The sequence below is a fragment of the Cornus florida genome, unplaced genomic scaffold, assembly GCF_030987335.1.
Source record: "Cornus florida cultivar Cherokee Brave unplaced genomic scaffold, ASM3098733v1 CherokeeBrave_3.0.0_Hap2_Chr05, whole genome shotgun sequence".
NCBI lineage: Eukaryota > Viridiplantae > Streptophyta > Magnoliopsida > Cornales > Cornaceae > Cornus > Cornus florida.
In genome coordinates, this window is record NW_026775575.1 from 75152913 (window position 1) to 75179760 (window position 26848).

The 26848-nt window shown below is 35.6% G+C and overlaps 2 protein-coding genes and 1 pseudogene across 6 annotated transcripts; all 3 read left to right on the plus strand.

Annotated features, from left to right (window-relative positions):
- Positions 1-566: 566 nt before the first annotated feature.
- On the plus strand, positions 567-6059 carry LOC132306899 (type I inositol polyphosphate 5-phosphatase 4-like). 3 transcript variants are annotated; one of them, XM_059804490.1, is made up of 15 exons: positions 567-1347; positions 1453-1540; positions 1901-1969; positions 2138-2225; positions 2313-2417; positions 2510-3131; positions 3227-3420; positions 3582-3690; positions 3782-3930; positions 4152-4396; positions 4477-4543; positions 4647-4718; positions 5100-5160; positions 5261-5400; positions 5522-6059. In XM_059804490.1, the coding sequence occupies exons 1-10, from the start codon at positions 1318-1320 to the stop codon at positions 4375-4377; spliced, it is 1680 nt and encodes a 559-aa protein (XP_059660473.1). In that variant the 5' UTR covers positions 567-1317; the 3' UTR covers positions 4378-4396; positions 4477-4543; positions 4647-4718; positions 5100-5160; positions 5261-5400; positions 5522-6059. The 3 variants fall into 3 exon arrangements, with proteins under 3 accessions (XP_059660473.1, XP_059660474.1, XP_059660472.1); XM_059804491.1 differs by having other exon boundaries at positions 568-1347; positions 4509-4543; XM_059804489.1 differs by having other exon boundaries at positions 571-1347; positions 4473-4543.
- A 3206-nt stretch (positions 6060-9265) lies between these two features.
- Positions 9266-12908, plus strand: LOC132306901 (putative pentatricopeptide repeat-containing protein At1g12700, mitochondrial). Of its 3 annotated transcripts, none has more exons than XM_059804493.1 (2): positions 9266-9335; positions 10856-12908. In XM_059804493.1, the coding sequence occupies exon 2, from the start codon at positions 10937-10939 to the stop codon at positions 12593-12595; it is 1659 nt and encodes a 552-aa protein (XP_059660476.1). In that variant the 5' UTR covers positions 9266-9335; positions 10856-10936; the 3' UTR covers positions 12596-12908. The 3 variants fall into 3 exon arrangements, with proteins under 3 accessions (XP_059660476.1, XP_059660475.1, XP_059660477.1); XM_059804492.1 differs by having other exon boundaries at positions 10882-12908; XM_059804494.1 differs by having other exon boundaries at positions 10909-12908.
- LOC132309491 (type IV inositol polyphosphate 5-phosphatase 7-like) lies at positions 12904-25338 on the plus strand (annotated as a pseudogene).
- Positions 25339-26848: the final 1510 nt, after the last annotated feature.

Below are 26848 nucleotides of genomic sequence, written 5' to 3' on the forward strand. Positions count from 1 at the left end.
GAGAAACTTCTAATATTAATAAAACTTCTTATTTTCTAATTGACTTGCCAACAAAAATTTCAAAATTCAAAAAAATAAAATAAAAACATGTCGTTTCTCTTCCAGCGGGCCTCACAGAACTTTTAATTCTAGTTTTTTAACTGCCAACAAAATTTTTCAAAATTCAAAAAAAAAATAAAAACATGTCGTTCTGTTCAACGGGTCTTACAAAATTTTTAAGAATCAAAATTCAGGAAGAATCGTGGTTCAATTTTTTTCCTCAACTAAATTCCTGTCTCAGTCACTCTCAAGTGATATAGGTTCTGAAAAAAGAGAAAAAATAAATTTTATAAGAAAAAAAGCAAACAAAGGAAACAAACTCTACAAACATTTCTTTATTTCTTTTCTCCTTTAATTGTTCTTTTTTCCCCTCTCAGAAGACCAAATGGGATTATGGGAAAATGGGTTCTGCTTAGATTTTAGATCAACTTTAACTACTTTGCTGACCACAAACATAGATTTTAGAGAGAGAGAGAGAGAAAAAAGCCAAGATACATATATGCAATATCAATATGCATATATCTATAATATAGAGAGAGAGCGTGTGTCTAGGAGAGAGAATTAAGGAGGGGGGTCTTGCAGGCTGTGTTGTTGGGTGACAAATAAAACCCATTGCCCCTATCAAGCTGGGTCGGCCTTGGATTTGGGGTGGGTAAAATGCCGAGAATATATATATAGAGAGATCACTCTCCCCTTCTACTTTATTCTCTTCAAATTCGATACTTTGCTGTACCCGGAACGAGGTTTTGAGGAGACTGGAGAGAATACCTTCTTCTCTCTCTAATTTCTCGCTCTACCCTCTCTCTCTTTATGTCTCCCACATTGTCTGATTCCAACTTCAGAACATAGTTCTACTTTCACACATCAGTGTTGTCCTCTCTGTTCTTTTCTTTCTGAATTTCTCTCTTTCATATCTTCTTCCCTCTTTTTTCTCTCGAATTATCACAGAAGACAAACAACCCAAGTGGGTTCTTTCAATTCCACTTCCTGTTTGGCCCTGAAACCCAAATGCCTAGAAAATGGGGTTTTCTCATTTCCATTAACTGTTCTCTGTTTGTCACCTGAGAAAACAGAGGACTCTGTTCTAATCTCATTCAATCTGGTGAGGGAAATCTCTGTTTTTGTTCTCTTTTTTTCTTCAATCGCTAAATTGGTTCATTTTTCTTCATTTTTACTACATTCTGAGCGAAACCCAGAAGTTCCAATTGAAACAAGAAGAGAAAGATTCAATCTCTTCTTCTGTAAATCAGAGATTTTTATATGTGAAGCTGTGAAACAATGAGAGATGGGAACCCCAAGAAAAGCAAGGTTTGTTTGAGAAATGCCAAAAATTTAATGACCCTTTTACTGATTCGCTTGCCTGCATTGATTGTTGTGTTTGAAACTGCTGACTTTTTTCTGTTATTTGTGAAGCTTTCGTGGCCAAAGACCCTGGTCAAGAAATGGTTTAATGTCAAGAGCAAATCCGAGGACTTTCGTGCAGACGATGCCATTTATGGAGGTTCATCTTCTATGCTCCATTTTGATATTGCCCCAATGTAATTAGGGTTCTGAAATTGGGAATCTGGGTTTTCGTACTGAAAGCAGAAAATGGGTTTTTCTCATAAACTTTTTCACTGACTGGCTTTAGCTTATTCACCATCAACACTGTTTCTTTTGTACCAATAAGAACAATAGTAATTGGATTTTAATGGATTCTGTTATTTCTAATTACAGTTCCTTGTTTTCCTTTTCTTTCTGAAATTCAAGGACTTTTTTTTCTGTTTTCTTTTTTTGATTTAAGTTAAATTGATTTTATTATTATTGTGTTTGAATGTGTGTTTGATTGGAATTACAGTGGAATATGTCTTTTCCTTTTCAGGTGGTGATGAAGAATGGAGGAACGAGTTCTTAGAGAGGGAAGCATGCGCTATCAAGAAAAGCAAGACAGGTCCAGTATCAGATAACCAGTATGCCTTTGGACTACATCACTCTTCAACCCCCCATTGAATTTTACATAATAAGCCTAATTAAGAAGAAAACTTTTTTGTTTTGTTGATCTTTGTTTTTGCCCAACTTCAAAATGTGTCTTATTTTTCTCTCCCCTTTTGATGAATAGAGAGATCAACTAGGAGGAACTCAGATCGTGTTCGGCGGAGTAAGAATGACTTGCAGGCCTCTCAAGTTACAGATGTGCATAACTATGGGTATGTTCTATTATTGTTTTCTCTTGTATTGATTTGCTTTAATTTAAGAATAGGGTTTATTGGTTCTCTCTTTCCTTTTGGGCACAGTATCTTTGTAGCTACATGGAATGTAGCTGGGAAATCTCCTCCAAGCCATTTGAACCTTGAAGATTGGCTTCATGCCTCACCTCCTGCTGACATCTATGTTCTTGGGTAAGATTGATATCAGAAGTTGTTTTTAATCTTTTTTTTCTGTCTATGCAACCTTTGTAATTGAAGCCTCTTTTATACCTTTTGACATTCAGATTTCAAGAAATTGTTCCTTTGAATGCTGGTAATGTTCTTGGCACAGAAGACAATGGCCCAGCAAGAAAATGGACGACACTTATCCGGAAGACTCTAAACAGTCTTCCTGGAACAAGTGGAGGTTGCCACACACCTTCACCAATCCCTGGCCCAATTGTGGAACAAGATGCTGATTTTGAGGGATCAACTAGAGAGAAAGCCTCATTTTTCTTCCAGCGTCGCTCATTCCAGTCCTTGAGTCGCAGTATGAGAATGATGGACAATGACATGCCCATGCCAGAACCTCGACTTGATCGTCGATTCAGTGTCTGTGATCGGGCTACCCTTGGGCACAGGCCAAGTGATTATGACCCAAATTTCAGATGGGGTTCCTTCGATGATGAGAATGGGCTTGGGGATTCGCCAGGCACCATGCACTACTCGCCAATCTCATACAACGAGTCTATTTACATGGAGGACAGAGATAGACAGCCAGGGCATTCAAGGTATTGTTTGGTGACCAGTAAGCAAATGGTTGGAGTATTCCTCACAGTGTGGGTGAAGAGTGATCTAAGGGATGATGTTCGCAACATGAAGGTGTCATGTGTGGGCAGAGGATTGATGGGTTATCTCGGAAACAAGGTACAATTTGCTTTTTGAAAATTTTCTGAAACTTTTAGAGTGAATCCTTAATTAATTAAGCAAAAGCAGTGATTTTGTTCTCTTGAAATTTCCAGGGTTCAATTTCAATTAGCATGTCTCTGCACCAAACAAGCTTCTGCTTCGTTTGTAGTCATTTAACCTCCGGGCAGAAGGAGGGCGATGAGCTGCGAAGAAACTCTGATGTCATGGAAATTCTTAGGAAGACGAGGTTTCCTAGGGTCCAAGGCAATGGGGATGAGAACTCCCCTCAAACAATCCTTGAGCATGAGTAAGGACCTAAAACAATAAATTTTTACATGTTGTCATGATTTATTCTGTTTGAACAAAATTTTGTCATTACTTTACCAACTGCTTCAGTGTCTTAAAAACCTAATTTATGTTTTATCTGAGGTTGTCTCAAATTTCCAAGTTTTGTTTGTATTCTTGTAGTCGAATAATTTGGCTTGGGGATTTGAATTACCGGATTGCCCTGTCTTACCGTTCTGCAAAGGCTCTTGTTGAGATGCGCAATTGGAGGGCTTTGTTAGAAAATGATCAGGCATGTCACACAAACTCTTGCTACACATTTCTCTTCTTGACCTATATATGGAACAGCTAAATATGAAATATTTGATGGCTATTCTGAGCAGCTTCAGATAGAGCGGAGAGGAGGTCGTGTCTTTGAAGGATGGAATGAAGGGAAGATATATTTTCCTCCCACTTACAAGTATTCAAATAATTCAGACAGATATACTGGGGATGACATGCTCCCAAAGCAGAAGCGAAGGACCCCTGCATGGTAAGCCTTCTTTTTACAAAAGAGAAACAAAAATATATAAATATAGCAAACGGAATTCCTCTTCTATCACTGAGTGAGAGACTAGACAATCTAAATTGATACAACTGGATGTAGTTGGTATCATGGATCATCAATGAACACATATATGAAACAATGTAACTTGTGATATTTATAACATTCCTATAAGATGACAATTAATCTAGTTATTATGTTATGTGAAGGTGTGATCGTATATTGTGGTATGGAAGAGGCCTCCATCAAATATCTTATGTTCGCGGGGAGTCTAGATTCTCAGATCACAGACCAGTTTATAGCATATTTGTAGCAGAGGTTGAATCCATTAATCGTAATCGAATCAAGAAAAACACAAGTTGTTCCAGTTCTAGGGTTGAGGTTGAAGAGTTGTTGCCACACTCACGTAGATACTCTGGACTGAATTTTTTCTAAGGAATGGATTCATGTTCAAGTATGCTCTCTCTCTCTCTCTCTCGATTTTTACTGAAGTTTTCTTGTTCTAAGATTCATACTCTATTGATATTTAGGAAGGCATGATTTTCTAACACCAAGATAATGAACAGTCACAAGCTTTGTGGATGCTTCAGGACTATGCAATGTAAGATACTAAAAATGAATCAACTTATTTGTTTGATTGCCATTCCTTGTATTTTTCTTTGTAATTGAAGCAAGTTCTCATGGACTATAGTCATTATTTTCAGGTTGATTCCAAAATATCATGTAAGAATTCACTTTTCTCAATTCAACCTGAGGCTGTCTCCTCAATCAGTAAGGTGATCATTCATTCTGTTTTTCATAATCTATATTCTAGTCTCACCCTTAGGGAAAAGAAAAGCTGCTTTTATCAAATTGGTGACAAGACTTGATAGATATAGTCTGGGGTCCACCTTAGCTTGCTTTCAAGCTGAATAAATTGGATCCACAGACTATGATATATTTATATATCTTGTGGGGCTCCATAGAATTTTGACCTTTTGGCCTCTGAATTGTGGGCTATTTGGATTCACCCCCAACTTTATAAAATAGCATATGTAGTTATTTACACAGGATAAGCATTGTTGTTTTAACATCATCTTCTCTTTTCCATGAAAGCTCAGTTGTGAAGATTTCTTGATTGTTGTTATTCTTTTTGTTTTATGGTCCCCCATTTACAGATCACGTGAAGAAACTCTGCCTCAATGGTGAAAGAGACCTTTGGTTGGTCCCTAAAAGAAGGTTGGCATTTCATTTTTTCCCTTCTTCCGTTGTTTGGGTAGTAATTTTTCTTTGAAAATTTGACTTTCTAATTCTCTCTCTGTGTTTCCTTGTCCAACAGCGACTTGCAATTTTGTAGATAACCACTAACTTTGCAATTCTCCGGCTCACATTCTTTTATCACCGAGTCCAAATTAGCAAAATTTGAAATTTCTGGTTGGAACTTGGATAGAAGCATTCACCATCATGCCTAGCTATTAGGTAAGCGAAGCTAGTTGATGGATTACCATTCATATAATAAATTATATATATGAATGTCTTTTATAAAGTTAAATGCAATTGAGTGTAATTGCATTCTTAACTTTTTTTAATGTTTTTGCAGGACAAGTCGATCGATCCGGGGTGCCAGGTGGCTCAGTGATAGAATTTGATCATAGTTATTTTTTGTAAAAGAAGAAAATGAGAAAAATTGAAAATTGGCTTGCACTGCATAGAAAAGATTATCAAAATAAGATAATATATTTTTTGATATGTTTTACTTGAGAGAGAAATGAGATGTGGATATTCATTACAGTTTAAAAGTGAGAAAGGGGAAGTAGTTATGATGGATATGAAGCTTCTTTTTCTTTTTGCTCTTAAATGATTCTTTCAGAGAAGATAAAGGCTATATACATGATTGTCTTCACTGTTGTTTCACTTTCTTTTCTCTATTGTGGTGTTTGTTTGGAAGGAAAAACACCAATCTTTGCAGTTGGTTGCATGTGACAGATAGCTATGGGAATCTCATAATTTGGATTTTTGGAGAGACTTTCAAATGTATTCTAACTAGTAAAAAAGGAAAAAAGTGAGTTGGATGTTCCTGGTTGTTGATTCATTGTGAGCCATACTATTTCTAAATAAAGTTTTTACTTTTGCCCTCATATACTGATGCTCTACCTTGTGTAAGGTCATTGTCTAGTGATATTCTGTCAATTTAGGGTTTTTGTGATTAGAGAAGGCCAACACTATTTATGTGATCCTATTGTAGTGTTTAGATTCTTTGAAATCTGAGTATGTGAATTGCCTCTAGAATGAGATGATTGTATTTTTGGTGTCTACAGTCTTGCTAGCTTTAGAGCGTTTCTTCTCTAGGTAAATGTTGGATTTGGTACATATTTCTTGTTTTATTTAAAAAGAAACCAGTTTACGAAACCTTATCTCTCTATATATCTCCGCATATGTAGATGATTTCTTAATTCAAACTCGTGATCTCCAAGTCATAATGAAATAACTTTATTGTTGCATGAAGGTTTACAGCGAAAAAGAGATTCAGTGGACTTTGTATTGTCCTAGATGTCTAAGAAAGAATAGAATAATTTATTTATTTATTTATTTTTGTTGTTTAAATTCAGAAAATATTTTATTCAGAATTCTAAAAATCCTGTTAATACTTTTTTTATTATCTCAGAAGAAACTTGAGTGAAATTACTGTAAATTTAGTCAAATTCAACCAAAAGAAATAATAACTTCAAATTTTAGAAAGCTGAAAATTCAGCTAAAAACATAAAATTAAGTTGAATATTAAAAGAAAGATGATACTAGCATTTACACAATAAAAAAAAAGAAAAAAATAATACTACTTGTTGAGGCATGTGTCACAATATTCAATTTATTCAATTGCATCATACTTTAAACAAATGTCACAACTTATTGATTGCAGAATAAAATTCAGGTAAAATCCAACTCATCCAATTGATAAATAATGTTATGAAAAAAAAAAATTGATAAATAATGTTAGATAATGATTAGTGATAACTATCCAAATCATCATAGTGTTAATGTAGGCCATCAAATCCGAGCTTTAGTCTAACCAAAGTCAACTGTGTACACAAACTTCGAAGATTGCTAACTTAAGTAAAAGGCAGGCACATGGAATCGTACAGTGTTCTTTAGTGGATCAGACGGTCCAGATTTTATACTACATGTTTGGACGGTCCCAGATTTAGGAGAGAGAAACCCACACAGCAAGCACTTTGTTCAGATTCCCCAGACAGACTTGACATCTCGCTAAATCTCTTTTTCTTGCATGCCATGGGGAATTGAAAATTCTATTACTCAAAGTTTTGCTCATTTTGTTTATTTTTCAATTAACATTTATTCTATTTATTAGCACCAACATTGGAATCTATACATCCATATTCATTAAAAGTAAATTTAAAAATCAATTAGAAGAAAAAAAACCAAGTCGAATAGGACAACCAATTAATTGATGAAACTGTATCCACTGCAAGAAATTATTAAATAATTTTGGTTTGTTTAATACGTGGTGGACTAATTGAATAATTTAAGTTAGAGTTTCTTTTTAATATATTAGTATACTTTTATGATTTTAATTTAAAATATTTGATCAATCTATCAAAAGTTAATGGAACAAAACTATCTAATAAAATTTTATTCACTAGACCATTCGTGCATATTAATATAGTCATTAATTGCATTATAAACCGTAAGTTACATATGTTTTTTCCCTGTATGGACAATATAACTACACCTTTGCTGAAGCTATATAAATGAGTCAATGAAAATAAAGAAAAGGGAGACACAAAATCAAAGTGGAGATTTGGGTGCATCTTATGTTTTAAAGAACACACATTAGCCAACCTTGGTACCATAAAGAAATCGAAAAAAAGAAAAAGATAAAAGGAAAGGTTGAATTAACTTCCTATTTCAATATAATTATACCTACATGTGTATATTCATACATACATATATATATATATGTATATAATGTATGAGTAAATGTTTAAAATTCATGGCAAAATTGTAAAGACTGACATTATATGTTTTCTACTTGAACATTTTTTACATTATTAACCTATTCTTAATTTCTTACACAAATTATTGAGTGGGAACAAATTTTACATGGTAGTATGATTTCTCAATATGTGTAGACCATGTCCCTAAATTTCAATTTAAATTTTCTTTAACTGGTTACATATCATTTGGACTTGGACCACAATAGAAAAAATTCACTACAATTTGCAACCCAAAAAAAAAAAAAAAAATGAAGCTAGAAACCCCAAAAACATTATGAATATAATTATATAGGGTGCACGGGCCTCTCCATCAAATGCACTAATAGATTTGTATAATTTATTAAAATACCTTCAAGTTGTTATGATAAATGACTGCAGTACTCTTCTATATGTATGAGAGAGGGGAGACGGAGTAAGGGTAATATTGAAATTTTAATTTATTCAGTACATGACATTAGTAAAATTCGTCATTAACTCACATTGACTGTAACAAAAGAGAAGTATGCGTAAGTTTGTTTAATTTTTAAGAAAGGTCCGAATAATTTTTCAAACTATAGGACAAATTTTTATAATTATGATAAATCATAGAAATATATATATATAGTGTGAGCGCAAAGTAATCCTCTCTATAAATATAATAAACTCTCTATAAATATATAATAAACTCTCTAAACTCTCTATATTTATAGTGAGTTTATTATATTTATAGAGAGGATTACTTTGCGCTCACACTTTTAACACCTTTATTTTGAGCAAATTTATCTGTCTACCATTAAAAATGGTAAAAATTACTTTACCCATTAATACAAGAAACATCTTAAAATAGGCAAGGCATACCCACCAAGTGTTGTTCTTCCACGTGTCTTTCTATTATTGGGTGCTCTAATTATCTTACATCAGCCTCGGAGAACCCCAAACTCTCAGTCGGAGCTCTGGTTGCTTACGCCATTTGAGGTGACCAAGGAGGGGTGTGTACTTCTGTCACGTGTTGACCACGTGACGTCTTTGGAACATCATCACTATATATGAAGGTTGGTGTTTGAAACAATCCTTGTACGTTTAAAACTCTCTTAAACATCGTCTTATCTCCCTTATTGATCATCCATTAGTTTCATTCACAAACTGGTAAACATCGAAAACTTTACAGTATGAGTATTTGCAGGGCCGGCCCTGGCCCAAGTTGACCAAGGCTATCGCCTTGGGCCTCAAATTTTAGAGGCCCATAAGAAATGGAAAAACTAAAAATTAAGTTAGGACAAGTCTTGGTCGCCTTGGGCCTCAGGCCCATAGGGGATGGGAAAAAAAAAAAATAAAAAAAAAAAGTAAGGGGAAGTTTCGGATGACACAATCTGCTTCGACACTCCGCAGGGCGCAGCCTCCGCTATCGCCTCAGGTGACAAGGTATGTTCATCCACTCTCTCTCTCTCTCTCTCTCTCTCTCTCTCTCTCTCTCTCTCCTTTTGCATGAATCGATCTTTTAGATATGTTTCTTTCTTTCTTTCATCTCATCATTTGATTTGTTCTAACTTTGGTTCGTTTGATTCGGGACTTTACCTTTGTTCCAATAGTGAAAAGTCGCTTCTAAACTAGGGTTTTTTGTGTGTCACTGTGTGTGATGGCTATCAAAAGCTGAATGAATATATTATGGTTCTCTTAGTAATTTAATAAATGTGTGCCTTTCTACATGTGTCTTTCATGGCGATCGAGTCCATAATCTATGGCAGGTACTTTTTTTTTTTTTTCCCTCCCTAATTCCACTCCAATCTCACACAAGCAGCAACCATACCCCTTTTCGTCATAATTTTTTGCATTTTCACATTCAATCCTACAAAAATTAAGGATCCCTTCTAGTGGGTTGAGCCGTTGAGGTAATAATTAACTTTTTGGATCTCTAAATTTTGCTCATACTTAAAAGTGCCAAAATTAAGGTTTTTTTTTTTTTTTTATATTTTATTTTTATATGAAGGTACATACCACCATTATTGATGTTATGTGAAGTTGGCTCAGCTAGAATTTCAGTTAATAATACTGTCAAAGCACTTGCCATCAGAATGTACAAACACATGGAAATCAAGAGCAGGCTTTAACAAAACAAAAGTTAATGGTATTTCTATTAATTTGCACAGGTCTTCTGTAGCGATGATCAATCAATCACTGCTACTAAAGTTGATTCCTCATCCTGAAATCAAGAAAGGGGTAATTGGCTCCCAAAAACACACACACACAAAGTGTAGTGTAGTTAATATAAAGAGTGAAAGACAAAACTATACATGATAGTGGATGCCACATATAACCTAAAAGTCCCACTACGTTTTCAGTACTACAAGTTCAGCCTCCTATATATATATAGTCACCTCATCTCCACATATTTTTGTCATCTGTAATCATCAAATTTTAGTAGCTATATAAACAATGAATGTAAAAGAAGCTGCAGTTGTCTATGCTCTTGTAAACTGTTCTCTTAAATTTTTATTTTGTGCCTGTGAAAATTTCCCACTCTTTAATTGATAAATTTATTGTTATTAGTTAGCTGTCTTATGCACACTGCACATGCGCGCGATTATTTATTGATGATGATAGATTTATAGTTATTAGTTAGTTGTCTTATGTAAACTGCACAGGCGCACAATTATTTATTGGTGGTGATAAAAATTTATAGTTATTAGTTAGTTGTCTTAAGCACACTGCACAGACGCACAATTATTTATTGGTGGTGATAGATTTATACTTATTAGTTAGTTGTCTTATGCACAATGTACAGACGCACAATTATTTGTTGGTGGTGATAAATTTATAGTTATTAGTTAGTTGTCTTATGCACAATGCACAAGCGCACAATTATATTAGCTATAGAATTTGAAAACATCGTGTTAAAATTTCGCACTCTTATTTTTTTTTTTTTTGCGCGTGTGAAACTTAAGGGTCTCACATTTGAAAGTTTGGTTAGGGTCTCTCAAAATATTTGGAATCTCAGGGCCGCCCTGAGTATTTGAACCCGGTTTATGAAGTCTGCGAGGAACCAATGTGGATTTGATTTTACCACTCTTAAAGATGCACTCGCACTGTTTGTTCAAATGTCTCAAAGGCGACCTCTTCCTTCAATTGTGCGTTTTACTCGATTGATAGGGGCCATTGTCAGAATGAAACATTACACCACTGCAATATCTTTGCTTAATCAAATGGAATCCTCTCGAATGTTTGAGCCAAACAAGTATACTCTAAGCATCTTGATGAATTGTTATTGCCATTTGAATCGGGTCGATTTCGGTTTCTCTGTTCTGGGGAGAACTTTGAAGCTTGGTTATGAAGTGGACTGTACGATGCTCAACACTTTGATGAGGGGGCTATGTAGTAAGGATAAACTAGGCCAGGCGGTAAAGTTGTTTAATGACATGGCGGCGAAAGGATTTCGACCTAATGCAGTTACTTGTGGAACGATTATAAATGGGTTGTGCAAAACGGGGAACACCAGAGCGGCTATTGAGTTGGTTAAGAAGATGGAAGAGAGAAATTGGGTTGCTGATGTTTTTGATTATAGCATGATCATTGACAGTCTTTGTAAGGATAGACTGGTAGCTGAGGCTTTTGTCTTCTTTTCAGAAATGATCCGTAAAGGCATTTCCCCCAATGTTGTCACTTACAACTCCTTAATCCTTGGCCTATGCAATTCAAACCAGTGGAATGAGGCTACAAGGTTGTTGAATGAAATGGAGAACAAAAAAATCAAACCGGATGTAAGAAGCTTCACTATATTGGTGGATGCACTTTGTAAGGAAGGGAAGGTTGCAAAAGCAGTAGAAATAGTGGACGTAATGATTCAACGAGGTGTGGAGCCTAATACAGTCACTTACAGTGCACTGATGGATGGATATTGTCTGCAAAACAAATTTCACAAGGCAAAGAAGGTACTTGATTTGATGATTGGTAGGGGTTGTGCCCCTGATGTTCATAGCTATAGCATCTTGATTAATGGATATTGTAAGAAGCGGAGAATGGATGCCGCTCTAAGACTTTTTTATGAAATTTCTCAGATAGGATTGGTTCCTGATATTGTTACTTACACCACTCTTATACGTGGTTTCTGCCATGCGGGAAAACCTCTAGTTGCGCAACAACTTCTGAATGAGATGCGAGCCCGTGGCCAACATCCTAATCTTATGACCTACTCTACTTTGTTAGATGGATTGTGTAAAAACCAATGCTTAGCTGCAGCAGTGGCTTTGTCTCGAGACATGGAAGAAAGTGGAATGCATCCTAATATTGTGGTTTATAGCATCCTCATTGATGGTATGTGCAGAGCTGGAAACATTATAGCTGCAAGGGAACTCTTTTATAGTCTTTCTTCCAAAAGGTTGCAACCTGATGTTCGCGCATATACCATTATGATCAATGGTCTTTGTAAGGAAGGGTTGTTAAGCGAAGTAAACGCGTTGCTCGAGAAAATGGAAGAGAATGGTTGCTCACCAAATGGTTTCACTTACAATATAATTGTCCAGGGATTTCTTAGAAACGATCAGACTTTAAGGGCAATGCAACTTCTTCAAGAAATGGTTGAGAAAGGATTCTCTGCTGATGCACGTACTATGACTCTATTATTGAAGTTATCAAATAATAGTGGATTGGATCAGTCAGTTTTGGAGATGCTCAATAAGATTCTGTGATCTCTTTTAGGTTTTCTCATGTTAGGTGGAAGTTTCATATTTTGTTGGCCTTGTAGTGTGCTGTATGTATGGCCTATAGATGCTTGCATCAGTGTCTTTTTCCTGTTTTGGGGGTGAAATTATTGTTCCATGAGAAGTACGAAGGAGAGAACCTGAGTTGGGTGAGGTTGGGGAACTTAAGAAGAATGCCGGAGGGATTTGTATAAAACTGGTTGACTAGATGGGATAAGGAAGGTGGTTTGGTGAATCAGAAGCTGTTTTTAATCTTTGTTCTGTATGTGCAACTTTTGTGATTGAAGCCTCTTTGATACCTTTTGACATTTAGATTTCAAGAAATTGTTCCTCTAAATACTGGTAATGTTCTCGGCACAGAAGTCAATGGCCCAGCAAAAAAATGGACGACACTTATCCGGAAGACTCTAAACAGTCTTCCTGGAACAAGTGGGAGGTTGCCACATACCTTCACCAGTCCCTGGTCCAATTATGGAACAAGTTGCTGATTTTGAGGGATCTACAAGACAGAAAGCCTCATTTTTCTTCCAGTGTCACTCGTTCCACTCCTTGAGTTGCAGTATGAGAATGATGGACAATGACATGTCCATGCTACAAGCTCAAATTGATCGTCAATTGAGTGTCTGTGATTGGGTTACCCATGGTTACAGGCCAAGTGATTATGATCCAAATTTCAGATCGGGTTCCTTCGATGATGAGAATGGGCTTGGGGATTAGCCAGTGAGTGTATTTCCATGGAGTACAGAGATAGACAGCCAGGGCATTCAAGGTACTGTTTCGCGACCAGTAAGCAAATCGTTGGAGTATTCCTCAGAGTGTGGGTGCAGAGTGATATAAGGGATGATGTTCGCAATGTGAAAGTGGTGTGTGGGCAGAGGACTGATGGGTTATCTTGGAAACAAGGTACAATTTGCTTTATGAAAAAATTCTTTAACTTTTAGAGTGAACCCTTAATTAATTAATGCAAAAACGGTAATCTTGTTCTCTTGGAATTTCCAGGGTCAATTTCAATTAGCATGTCTCTGCACCAAACAAGCTTCTGCTTTGTTTGTAGTCATTTAACCTCTGGGCAGAAGGAGGGTGATGAGCTGCGAAGAAAATCTGATGTCATGGAAATTCTTAGGAAGACGAGGTTTCCTAGGTTTCATGGCAATGGGGATGAGAACTCTCCTCAAACAATACTTAAGCATGATTTAGGACCTAAAGCATTAAATTTCATATGTTATCATGATTCTTTCCATTTGAACAAAAAATTGAATCAGTATTTTACCAACTGCTTCAGTGTCATAAATACCTATTCTGTGTTATAAATACCTATTCTGTGTTTATCAGAGGTCGGAAATTCAGTTGAAACTCGCTCTTTAGCTTGTTTTGCTCAAAATTCCAAGTTTTGTTTGTATCCTTCTAGTTGAATAATTTGGCTTGGGGATTTGAATTACCGGATTGCCCTGTCTTACCGGAGAAAATTTTGATTTATTTTGTGGCTATTCTGAGCAGCTTCAGAGTGGAGAGGAGGTCGTGTCTTTGAAGGATGGAATGAAGGGAAGATATATTTTCCTCCCACTTACAAGTATTCAAGTAATTCAGACAGATATACTAGGCATGACATGCTCCCGAAGCAGAAGCGGAGGACCCCTGCATGGTAAGCCTTCTTTTAACAAAAAGGCCAAAAATGTATAAATATAACAAATGGAATACCTCTTCTAGCACAGAGTGAGAGATTAGACAATCTAAATTGACACAAGTGGATATAATTGGCATCATGTATCATATATGAACGTATAGAAACAATGTAACTTATGATCGTTGTAACATTCTTATAAGATGACAATTAATCGAGCCATTGTGTATGTGAAGGTGTGATCGTATATTGTGGTATGGAAGAGGCCTCCATCAATTATCTTACATTCGTGGGGAGACTAGAATCTCAGATCACAGACCAGTTTATAGCATATTTCTACCAGAGGTTGAATCCATTAAACATAATCGAATCAAGAAAAGCACGAGTTGTTCCAGTTCTAGGGTTTAGGTAGAAGAGTTGTTGCCATACTCACATAGATACTCTTGACTGAATTTCCTCTAAGGAATGGATTCATGTTCAAGTATGCTCTTTCTCTTTCTCTCACTCATTTTTTGCTGAAGTTTTCTTGTGCTAAGATTTGAACTTTATTGATGGTTAGGAAGGCATGATTTTCTTGCACCATGATAATGAATTTGTGAATGCTTCAGGACTATGCAATGTAAGATACTAAAATTGAATCAACTTCTTTGTTTGAATGCCATTCCTTGTATTTTTCTTTGTAATTGAAGCATTTTCTCAACGGACTATAGACATGTTTTCAGGTTGATTCCAAAATATCATGTAAGAATTCACTGTTCTTCTCAATTCAACCTGAGGTTGTCTCCTCAACAGTGAGGTGATCATTCTTTGTGTTTTTCATAATGTATATTCTATTCTCACCCTTGGGGAAAAGAAAAGCTGCTTTTGTCAAATTGGTGACATGACTTGATAGATATAGTCTAGGGTTCACCCTAGCTTGCTTTCAAGCTGAACAAATTGGATCCATAGACTATGATATATTTATATATCTTGTGGGGCTACATGGAATTTTGACCTTAGAAAATAGCATAAGCATTGTTGTTTTAACATCAGCTTCTCTTTTCCATGAAAGCTCAGTTGTGAAGATTTCTTGATTGTTGTTATTCCTTTTGTTATATGGTTCCCCATTTGCAGATCGTGCGAAGAAACTCTGCCTTGATGGTGAAAGAAGAACCTTTGGTTGGTAGCAACCCTAAAAGAAGGTTGGCCTTGCTTTTATTTCACTTTTTCCTTCTTCTTCCTTTGTTTGGCCAGTAATTGTTCTTCCAAATTCGACTTTCTAATTCTCTCTATGCCTTTCCTTGTCCGACAGCGACTAGCAATTTTGTTAATAACCACTAACTTCACAATTCTCTGGCTCACATTCTTTTATCACCGAGTCCAAATTAGCAAATTTTGAAATTTCTGGTTGGATAGAAGCATCAAGGTCAAAGCTAGTTGATGGATTACCATTCATATAATAAATTATATCTATGACTTCTTTTATAAGATTAAATACATTTGAGTGTACTTGCGTTCTCTTAACTTCTTTTTATTTATTTATTTATTTTTTATAATGATTTTGCTGGACGAGACCAATCAATCCAAGGTGCCAGGTGGCTCACTGATACAATGTGCGCATCATATATATATATATTGTTAAAATAGGAAAATGAGAAATATGGATAATTGATTTATACTGCAAAGAAAAGATAAAAGATTATCAAAATAAAAATGTATATTTCTTGATTTGTTTTACTTGAGAGAGAAATGAGATGTGGATTTTCATTCATTACAGTTCAAAATTGAAAAATGGAAAGTTGAAGTTATGATGGATATGTAAAGCTTCTTTTTCGTGTTGCTGTTAAATGATTCTTTCAGAGAAGAAAAAGGGTATACACATTGATTGTCTCCACTGCTATTTCACTTTCTTTTCTCTATTTGTTTGGAGAGAAGGAAAAAACCCACTCTTTGCAGTTCCTCACGGGTCACTTAGCTGTGGGAATCTCATAATTTGGACTTTTGGAGAGACTTTCAAATATATTCTTACCTGGAAAAAAAACAAAGTGAGTTAGGTGCTCCTAGTTGATTCATTGAGGTCATTGTCTAGTGATATTCTGTCAATTTAGGGTTTTAAAGATTTCAGGCAATCTAATAACTTCAGAAGGCCAACACTATTTACAGGGTATTGCGTATGGACTGGGATGTGAACTGATGATGTATAGTAGTAGTACTAAATATTCTTTTTTGGACCTGGGTTATAGCCCAGGTAGGTTAGCCCTTCAGTAGCTCCGCCCATGACTATTTATGTGATCCTATTGTGGTGTTTAAATTTTGTGAAATCTGAGTCTGAATTGCCTCTAGGTTGGGATGATTGTAATCTTAAAACATGTTTTGTTTTTTTTTTTTGTCAAGTTACATGACGGTGATGGTTTCCACTTATTTTTGGTACGGTCTTGCTAGATCTAGTGTGTGTTGGACATAACACTATATGCAAATGATCGTTTGACAGTGAACTTCTAATTCAAGGCTTCATGCAAATAATACATTCAACGCTACATGCAAATAATACGTTTTGCAAAGCAACGCTCCATACAAATAATACTTTACGCTTTCTGAATTCTAACCTAATTGACTATAGCCACGTAATCAATATGAAATTCCTCCCCTTCTATAAAGAAAGTCGGCGCAATAGAGAAAATTCACTATCAGGATACAACGGTCTCTATTGTTGTAATCTAACATTGCACAATTCACCACAGCCCCAAAAAAGTGCATAACATAGAGTATCCAAAAGTAATTTGAAAATTGAAAGACAAATAATTCTGAAAGTACATGCTACAGAAGGTACATGAACAGTTAATCTTTAACAACCGAGTGTTCCTTGTCTAGGTAAATATAGGACTTGAATAGGTCTGGATTTTTGTACTGAGAGACATTGTTTCCTGAACTATAATCTGGTATAATGGAAGAACTTTACCTTAAGTCAAGAAAGAATAAACAAAATTTGATTTTTTTTTTTTTTTAAATTCAGAAAATATCATATACATAATTCAAAAAACCCTATTAATAAATTTTTATTATCACAGAAGAAACTTGAGTAAATTTGCTGTAAATTTAGTCAAATTCAAAAATTTGAGAAAGCTGAAAATTTAACTAAAAACTTATAATTAAGTTGAATATTAAAAGACGCTTAACCTTTCTTAACGTTTATCGCAAAAAATATTACTTTAGATTCTCCATCACTTGTCCTACTCTTGAAATTAGATAATACTCTTCAAATTAAACGTATTGATAGACTTTCTATTTCCACTTTACATTTCTATTCCCTTCCGATAGATTTTTACTTTTAGTTTACCCCAATTTCTCAAATATTTCATTGTACTTTTCTTCTCAAGTTTATAATCAACAATCATGCAATGAATTCGTCACACCATTGTTATGACGCAAATCTACTATATAAATAAAAATCGAATGATCTGTCCGTGAATTCTATTCTCCTTCTCATAAATATTTCATTTTCATAATTATTCATTTTATATGTTGATTTTGAAAATTTTATGATAAGTTTTGACATTAATATCCATTATTAAATAATATATTTCTTTGGTGAAATTTATTATTTTATATATATGTATGTTTTAATATAGTATCTTTTATAATAATATTATGTGTAGAAGATATTCAAGGCAAAAAAATAATATATACAACATTCAGATTTCAGATTTTGCATTTAATAAATAATCTTAATTAATTTAGCTCTTAAAATTAATACAATATCAAACAAGTTTACAAATTAATATATTCGACACTTAAAATTTCAGCACTTAAAATTTAATATTTAAAATTTTTAGTGTTTTATTTTCAGTTTTATCAAACAACACCTAACATTCCCTTAGAATAAATAAATAAATAAATAAAATTGAAGACACAACTTGTTGAGGTGCTGCAGTATTCAACTGGATCATACTTTTCACAACTGTCACAACTTATTGATTTTTTATTTATTTTTTTACCCTTGCAAACCAAAACAACAACAACAGAAAACATTGTAAACTGTCATTGTCTGCCAAATCAAGGATATCAATAAGAATATGAACAAGAACAGTATCCTTTGGAATTTGTTGACGGGAAAGCTTCGCAAAAGCGTGAGTGACCTCATTGTCATTTCTATTGACATGGCTAAGATGAGAAAATGAGAATCACCTAAACGTCACCTAAACGTCACTTGAATATCGAATGAAATTGGTTGAATATCAATTGGTCCTAGAGCAACTCCCGTCACGGCTTGAACGACAATCAAAAAATCACGTTCAAACCATACCTAGGCAAAGGAAAATGATAACACCCAAAGAACCGCTTTATGAAGACGGATGGGTGTAGCAATGGTTGCATTACCAGCAGGAAAAGGAGAAAAAACCACAGCCTACAAAAATTGTCTCATAGAATTGTGAAATACAGCACCACCAGCCCCAACTTACGATGAAAAAAGAAAAGACGCATTCACATTACATTTAATCATACCATCTGTAGGAGGCACCCATCGTGAACGAGAAGAAGGAGACGGAAATGAGTCACAACTTATTGATTGCACAATAAAATTGATCTAAATCCAACTCATCCCACTGATAAAATGAAGTTACTCATCCCCTAGACCATTCCTGCGGATTAATATAATCATTAATTGTAGTATTTTATCAGTATGGATAAATAAAATAAATTACATCTTTGCTTTAAGAAATAAGCGAGTCAATGACAATAAAGAAAGGAGACAAAATCAAAGTGGAGATTGGGGTGAACCTTATTTTTTAAAGGACACACATTAGCCAAATACCATAATGATATCGAAATAAAGAAAAAGAAAAAGGAAAGATTGAATTGACCTTCCTATTTGACTCCTGTTTTTTCCAAATTTATGTGTTTTTAAATAGGGTAAAGTGCTGAAAATTCGCTTCTAATATATGTTTCGTGCACAATGCTTTCCTCTTTTTCAACCGTGAGCATTTTTCAAAAAGAGTGCATGTCATTCCGTGCAAATAATCATCCCCTCTCATCACTTTTTGACAAAAAGTAAATATAATAGTCAATTTTATCTTGTTATTTTTTTTATTTTACTCCTCTCACATAATGTGTATAAAAATTCCCTTCCCAACCCATTTTCGTTATTTATCTAAGCAACGTAGATGGTCAACACGATCATCATTCTCACCATCCACAAAATGACTAAGATCTTTTCTTAATTTTAATTTGTTGTTTGTAGAAGAAGGTAGCCAACAAAGTTAAATAATAAATAAGCAAAAGTGAAAAAAAATCTTTGAACTTTTCACTTTGTTGCAAATTCCCCCTAAATTACAAAAAGGTTGCAAATACCACCTTAAGACTCACCGGATCAACTTTTCGACGTTTGTTGATTTGAAATGATATAAATAACCTTATTTATTAAATTATATAAAAAAATAAAAAAAAGCCTAATTGTGAAATACCAATTTTACCTTAACTAACTTAAGTTGCCCTAAATTCTGAATTTGTTGATTAATTAGAGAGAGGTAGGAACAATGATCGATCCATATGAACTATGAATAATGAATATTGAACGATGAACAATGAACAATCCATATATATCACTTTCTCTCTCTAAATTAATCCATATGTATCACTTTCTCTCTCTAAATTTTTCGGATCATCTCTGATTACACTCCTTTGTTCTACTAAATCAAATAGTCTCGAAAACGCTCTTCTGACAATTACTCTACTCATGTTATAATAATTCAAAAACTAAAACACAGATGTGTTTATATATACATACCCTCAATTATACATATATCTGTTTGTGTATGCAAATATTGTTCATTCTATCAAAGGAATTAAAGCTTGAGGGAAATACACATTCGTGTATATTTTCTTTTATGTATCAAATAAATTTCAAAGAGAGTAACAACCATCTAATATTTATATGATAAGCAAACATTCATTCAATTAGGAAGATAAAGACGGAAAAATAATTATTCAAAATTCAAACCCTAGGACTCGCAGATGAAACAAATATACAATACTAACATAATCACATGAATCAAATATACAAATATTTATGTAAATGCCACAAAAATAGGGTGATTACTCAACCTTCTCTTTACAATTTCGCTTTCTGTCATTCAATCTCATTTCTCTCTATCTCTCTCTCTCTCTCTCAAACTATTGCTTTCTCTCTCTGAAGATTCGTTTATTATTGCTATTCAATGTTTGGTTATATATATATATTTATATATACATATATTGATGAGCATGTTGGTGGAGAAGACGATCCAGAAGGGCTCCGTCTGGATCATGGCGTGCCGGAGGGTCCCTGGAGTTAGGTTCGCTGCATCGCGGTCGGAGGAGTCGGTGACGATGTAGATCCGGCCACCTTTGCCGCCGAGCGCGCCCTTTATGAACCCTATGGCACAGTCGGCGAGGCGTTGCTGGTTGTTGGCCTTTTGGGTCGCATTTATAGCAGTCGTTGATGGGTTCCGGTGAGGCCATATCCAATTCATCATCATTGAAGACTGCATAATATTTGATGTGTGTGTGTGTGTGTATATATATATATATACTGGATATGAAATTTGTAATTACATAAATATGATGCTTATCAGATCATACAATAATTCAAGTTTCCATTAACAAATAGATATATATATATATATAGGAAAATACACTGTGTAATAATTATCACAAAAAAATAAATTTATATACATATATATATATTAAAAAGGGCAGTTTGGGCATTATCATAATTTCAATAGGCGCCTGACTTTACACATGCCGAAAAAATTGATCTAATGAGTCTCAGGGGGGGTGTTTGCAACTTTTTATAGTTCAGGAGGAGATTTGCAACAAAGTGAGTAGTTTAGGGGGGTTTTTTTTGCACTTTTACCTAATAATAATAGGGTAATTGGCACTCACACCTCCTGATGTTTGGGTCAATGTCACTCAACGGACAATCAACACACTAGTTTACATTGACACCCTTGAGATTTCAAATGCACACATACACACCCCCAAGACCTCTGACACTCGAGAAAACAACTATTTAGCCCTTTGACTTGGTCATCAATACATAAAAAGTGTAAATTGCCATATATAACCTTTTAAACTAAAGTTGAACTAATGACCAAAATAACTTTCACCATTCTCTCAAATCTGCACCCTTTATCATGACCCTCTATCCTCATCACCACCATCATGTAATTAGAGAAGCAAGAACCCAATCCAAAAGACCGTTGAGCCTTCTGAAGAGGTGTAGGAAGTAACGACACCCAACTTGCCGACCTATCTGATTCGTCTCCCAACTCCCTCTAGAAGTCCTCGAACGTCGATCTTAAGACCCAACTCACCAATCTCTTCGATTCGCCTCCCAACCGACGTCGATCTCAACACCCAACTTACTCGATCTCTTCGATTCACCTCTCAACCCTCTCCAACTCGCTCCATCTCAAAATCCCTCCACGACAGCGCCGTTCTTTGGTCGCTGTCGAAGATGGAGTCTATATGAGTTAAGGGTCAAAATTTGATAACTCAGTCACAGATTGGGACGATTGAGTCGAAGAACTCGGCGATGGTGCCGCACGGGATCGTTCCGGTGCTCATGGATTCGAGATCGTCACTGGTGGGGTGTGTGTGGGTATGATGGTGGTTGTGGTGGTGTGGGTGCATATGGGTGTGACCAGTTGGGTGGTGTATGGCATGTTTGATGTGGCGGCGGTGTGTGGATGTTGCAGTGTGGCGGTGTGGTTGAGGTGGCGTGTGGGTATTGCAGTGTGTGGTTGTGGCTGTGTCTTCTTTGACCCAGAGACGGCGTGCTTGATATGGCGGTATTGTGTGGCTGGTGTATGGCATGTTTGATGTGACGGCGATGTGCGGTGATTACGTTGTGGTGGTATGGGGTTGTGGCGGTGTATGTGTGGGGCGGTCGTGGGGGTTAGGGTTATTTTTGTCAATTAGCAGATTTGGGGATAAATATAAATTTTGAAGTGTCACTATAAACTAATTCGTTGACCATTCGTTGAGTGTAATTGATCTGAGGTAATTGACCCAAACCTCAGGAGGTGTGAGTGCAATTTACCCATAATAATAATAATAATAATGACAAAATCTTGATGGTTAAAATTAACCAGAAACAATGATCATTTATCAAATCTACCAAACCGTATTATTCAAATCTTCAAAACAAAAAGTAAATATAAATTTTACAAAATTAATAAATAACATTTGTGATAATAAACAAATATTTTTCTTTGAAATTCATTAAGCTAAATATAAATTTTAGTGTAATGGTAATAGATAGTGGATGTACACCAAAAAACCTTCTGAGTATATTAGACAAAAGGTAGCTTTTGGAAAAATGGTTGAATAGGGTTGATTGGGTAACAGTTTTGGTTCCATGCATTACAATAAAGTTAGTTAGCAACTTCCTATGATAATAGGACAAAACGGTCATTTTATATTATTTGCATTTTTATTTATTAATCCATTCTTTTGACACGTTACAATCATTTTAAGACTCAAGGAGGGCCATTTGCACCAAATCGATAGTATAAATGAGTTTTAAACTACACATGAATTTTTTTTTGGCACTACATCGATAGTATAGAAAAGTGTTTTTACACTTTATCCTTTTAATAATGTATACTTATGTGTATAGTGATATATTTGATTTGACTTAATGTTCCAAATTAATGGCCAAATTTAAAGAGTGACATAATATGTTTTAACTACTTGAACTCTTTTAGCACATTATTAAGCTATTCTTAATTTCTTATTTTTTACCTAGTAGTATAATTTCTCAAGATACTGTGATCGATTTGCCATTCATTTTATGTCATTGCTCCTCGCTTGACTTTCATTCATTTTCTCTATGGCTTTGGTGGGTTCTATTAACCAAGCCACTGCCCATGAGCTGCCAGTTCATTCTTTAACAAGCATGCAGTCAGAGCCTTGGGCTCCTCCTTGCGACTTACGATTAAAATGACGACTTCAGGCATCACCAACTCACGTAGTGTGATGGGCGATGTGTATAAGGTTTGAGAATGGCTCCAAATAGATAAGATAAAATCATAAATACTCTTTATAATAATCTATATGTAATTTTTTCCCACATTGAATTCTATATGTAGACCATGTCCCTAAATTTCAATATTTCAATAGTTACAGTATCAGTTAGACCATAGTGGAGAAATTTCACTACAATTTAAATACATGCATATTTACTTTTTCCTCTTTCTTTTGATACCTTTATTTTGAGCAAATTTATGTGTCTAGTAGTTAAAAATGGTAAAAATAAGTTTATCCAATAATAGAAGAAACATCTTAAAATTGGAAAGACATACTAAAGATGCAATAACAAGCTCTTTCAATTTGGAAAGATTAGTTCTTACACTCCAAAATATCTCAACCCCTTTTCCCTCTCTTTTCATTTTATTTATAGACATTTACAATTGTTCTAGAAGCTTCTTTTTCAGCTCTTTACGTTGGACCGATCTTTTGGGCACACCTTCAGTATCGGCCATTTCCTTTGCTCTATGATTAGGCTTCTGGATTGTTTTTGCGAATATTGGGTCTGATGTGTGTTTACTCGACCGGCCCAGTGCTCTTTCCAAATCTAGTCTTGAATAATATGGGTAGTATCCAGCCCAGGTTATTTTTGGTATCTTCACCTGCCCCCTAATCTCTCCCTAATTAATTAGGATGAGATTACCGAAGTGGCGCAATTATGGCTTGATTGCTCGAGATGGTCACGTGGGGGAGTGAACGGTCGGTTCAGAAATCGATGTTTTGAATTTTAAAATCTTTTCACTTCCCTGACATCTCAGTTATTGGGACCATCCTTCCTTTTTAAACTCCTCAATCTGTACTTATAGCCTTTTCTATTGTCTCTATCACATCTCTTGTCAATCAGTTCAATGTTTATTATTCCCAGCAAAATCAAGTCTTCCTTGGCGAATTTTTACAAAAGGTTTACCCTTTTCAGCTTTCTCACAGTATCTTTAGCAATCCTCAACTCTTTTAAGGTTAGTCTTACTTTTCTTTATTGTGGAAAACTTAATATATTTCTTTGAGGGTTCCGATCGTCCTTACCATGACCATTGATTTAGACATTATTCACCTGAAACACCAAATCCCTAGAAATGTACTTATTAGGGTATGCCCCAAGAATGTGAATATCAGAACTGGTGCAGGTCTTCTCCCTGGTGAAATCCTGTTCTCTCTCCTCCATCTGAATGTTATCAGATTTCCTTTGTACCTTTTCTTCTGTTATGTCTTTAATAGGCTAAAACTTTCCCCTCTTCAAGTAAACCCCAACTTTTTTAGGGTTTTGTCTGTTCTTTTGATTCTGAACGGCGACAGGGGTTTAGATCTTGATATTTTAGATATTCTCCTTTGTTACAGGGTTAGTAAAATTAGGTTAACTGACATGTACTACCATTTATTTCTCATTGAGAAACGATCCATTTATATAGATAAGTTAGATCCCTAGAAAGGGTGGAAGAAAAACATAATCGGGGTTAGAGGGGCTTGGTTTGCTCCAACCGCTAGGGATTATCCCATCCCGAGCGCATTTGATGAATGCTCTGTTTCCTTGTACAAAAAATATAAAACTCACAAGAGTGAATGTCCTTGTGAAATTTGTATTCCTTGCTTCTGTACTTTTCTTTTTGATTCTCTAGGTATTCCTCATAACAAACTGAGTTACAACATTTGCAGGGATAAAATCAATCACTTAAAGGAGAACGTTCTGAATAACGTTCCTTTTAACTTGGAACTCCTTTTATTTGAGAATTTTAGCGACATATCACTTTTGGGTGTTCTCATGGATCAGATCCAGATCCCCTCTTTCAGTAGAAGAAAAAATCCTCCCAGGAATGTCATTGCTCCCATTTTGGCTTCCGCTCCAGCTTCCACCTATGCCTTGGCATCTACTTCTGCTACCACTTCCAGTGCTACTTCGAGCGTTACACCTTCCATCAATTGTAGCGCCAATACTTCCCCTATCGCTCTGACCGATACTCCTGGGGTTAGTAACCCTCCTAATGCTCGTGTGCCTGCTTCGGATAAGGGTCAAGGGAAGAGACCTCGGCCAGATGGTGAATTTGACCCAAATGACGTTCCGCTATAAAGATAGGTTCGGTCTTCTAGGGTGGCTACACTTATTACTTCATAGGGTAGAACAACCACTACCTCTAGAACTAGAAAAGCTTCCACTTCGCCCTCTGAATCAGTTCCATAGACTCCCCGATTCGTTCGAGCGGATGGATCAATTATCAACTCTAATGATACCATATTTAAAGATTTTTTGACCGCCCTGGCCTATTGTAAGCATCTGTGGTCCCTTAAGGATATTAAGATGCAAAAGGGACTGACCCAGAAGGAAACGTTCAGCCATTTTCCCATGGCTGCCATGGAGGTAATTTTCCATCCCTCATTTGGTAAGATCAATTTTTTTTTTTATCTTCTGACTTCTTTGGATATATGTTCGGCATAATTAGGATTCATGCATTTACTTGTAGACTCTGTTTGGAATGATGACAATGCAAAAACATGTTGAGTCATCCAATGCAAAGGCATGCAGGCTTGCCATTGGACTTGATACGACCAATAAAAAAAATAAGATAATCAGCACCAAAAATGCTAAACTAATGGTGCAGTTGAATAATGTTTAGAATGAAAGGGATGCTCTGAAAAAAGAGGCAGATTCCCTCCAAGATGAGAAAAATACTCTTCAGATAGAGAAGAACATTATGCAGACCGAACGGGAAGCACTGAGAACTGAAAGAGAAAATCTCCAGCTTTCATTGGACGATGAACGGGTAATGCGACTGGCTTTTGAGAAGAAAACTTCAGATGAGTGTGCTGCTTTGCTTCGCATCATTGGTAGGGTTGATGGCAGAATGAGGGCTCTTCATGCTCATTTCTCCTAGATTGGGGCCCTCAAATACGCAGAAGGATATAGAGATGGCTACATTGACCGTTCTCCTCCTGAAGGTTAAACCAGTTCTTACGCTGGTCCAGATGATGTTGATGCTTACTTGAAGATCGATCCTCCAAGCATCTACACTGATCCAGCATCTAATCCTGCTGAACATATCTTTAAGGAATGAAAATAAATTGCTTCTTCTGGGGTCATTCATGTCCCCTCATCTGATCAGCCTCTAGACATTCCCTCTTTGTCTACTATGGTTCTTCCTGCAATTGTTGCTGATGGCGGAGTTCAACCAAATGAGGAGATTATCCAGCTTAACTCTCCTTCCAAAGGGGATGGGACAGTTAACGATGGTGGGGAGAACACCGAGCGCAACAAGGAGACTGAGGGAATAGATAAGGCTGGTAAGGATCTTGTAGATGTGCCAGTTTTTTTTTTTTTTTTTTTTTTTTTTTTCAGGACACTTCATTTTTGTAACTCTGAACTTGATATGAATGATCGAATGAAATGAATATACACATAAGTATGTTTTCGGCCAATCCTATCGCTGTTAAACACTCCAAATGTTGTTCCAACTTTTAATGTCATATTGTTGTTTTCATTTTAGGCATGTATTTGGTGCTCGGCCATGATAACATTTTGCCAGTTGATTTTTGGTGCAAGTTTTTGGCGTTCAGCTCATAGTGCCATTTGCCACTTACTTGTC

Excerpts from the sequence above, each read along its gene's own strand:
- LOC132306901 (XM_059804493.1), top strand. The coding sequence starts at position 10,937 with ATGAAGTCTGCGAGGAACCAATGTGGATTTGATTTTACCACTCTTAAA.
- LOC132306899 (XM_059804490.1), top strand. The coding sequence starts at position 1,318 with ATGAGAGATGGGAACCCCAAGAAAAGCAAG. Across the intron at positions 2,226-2,312 it reads ACAGATGTGCATAACTATGG|TATCTTTGTAGCTACATGGA; the intron begins GTATGTTCTATT and ends TTTTGGGCACAG. Across the intron at positions 3,691-3,781 it reads CTTTGTTAGAAAATGATCAG|CTTCAGATAGAGCGGAGAGG; the intron begins GCATGTCACACA and ends TATTCTGAGCAG.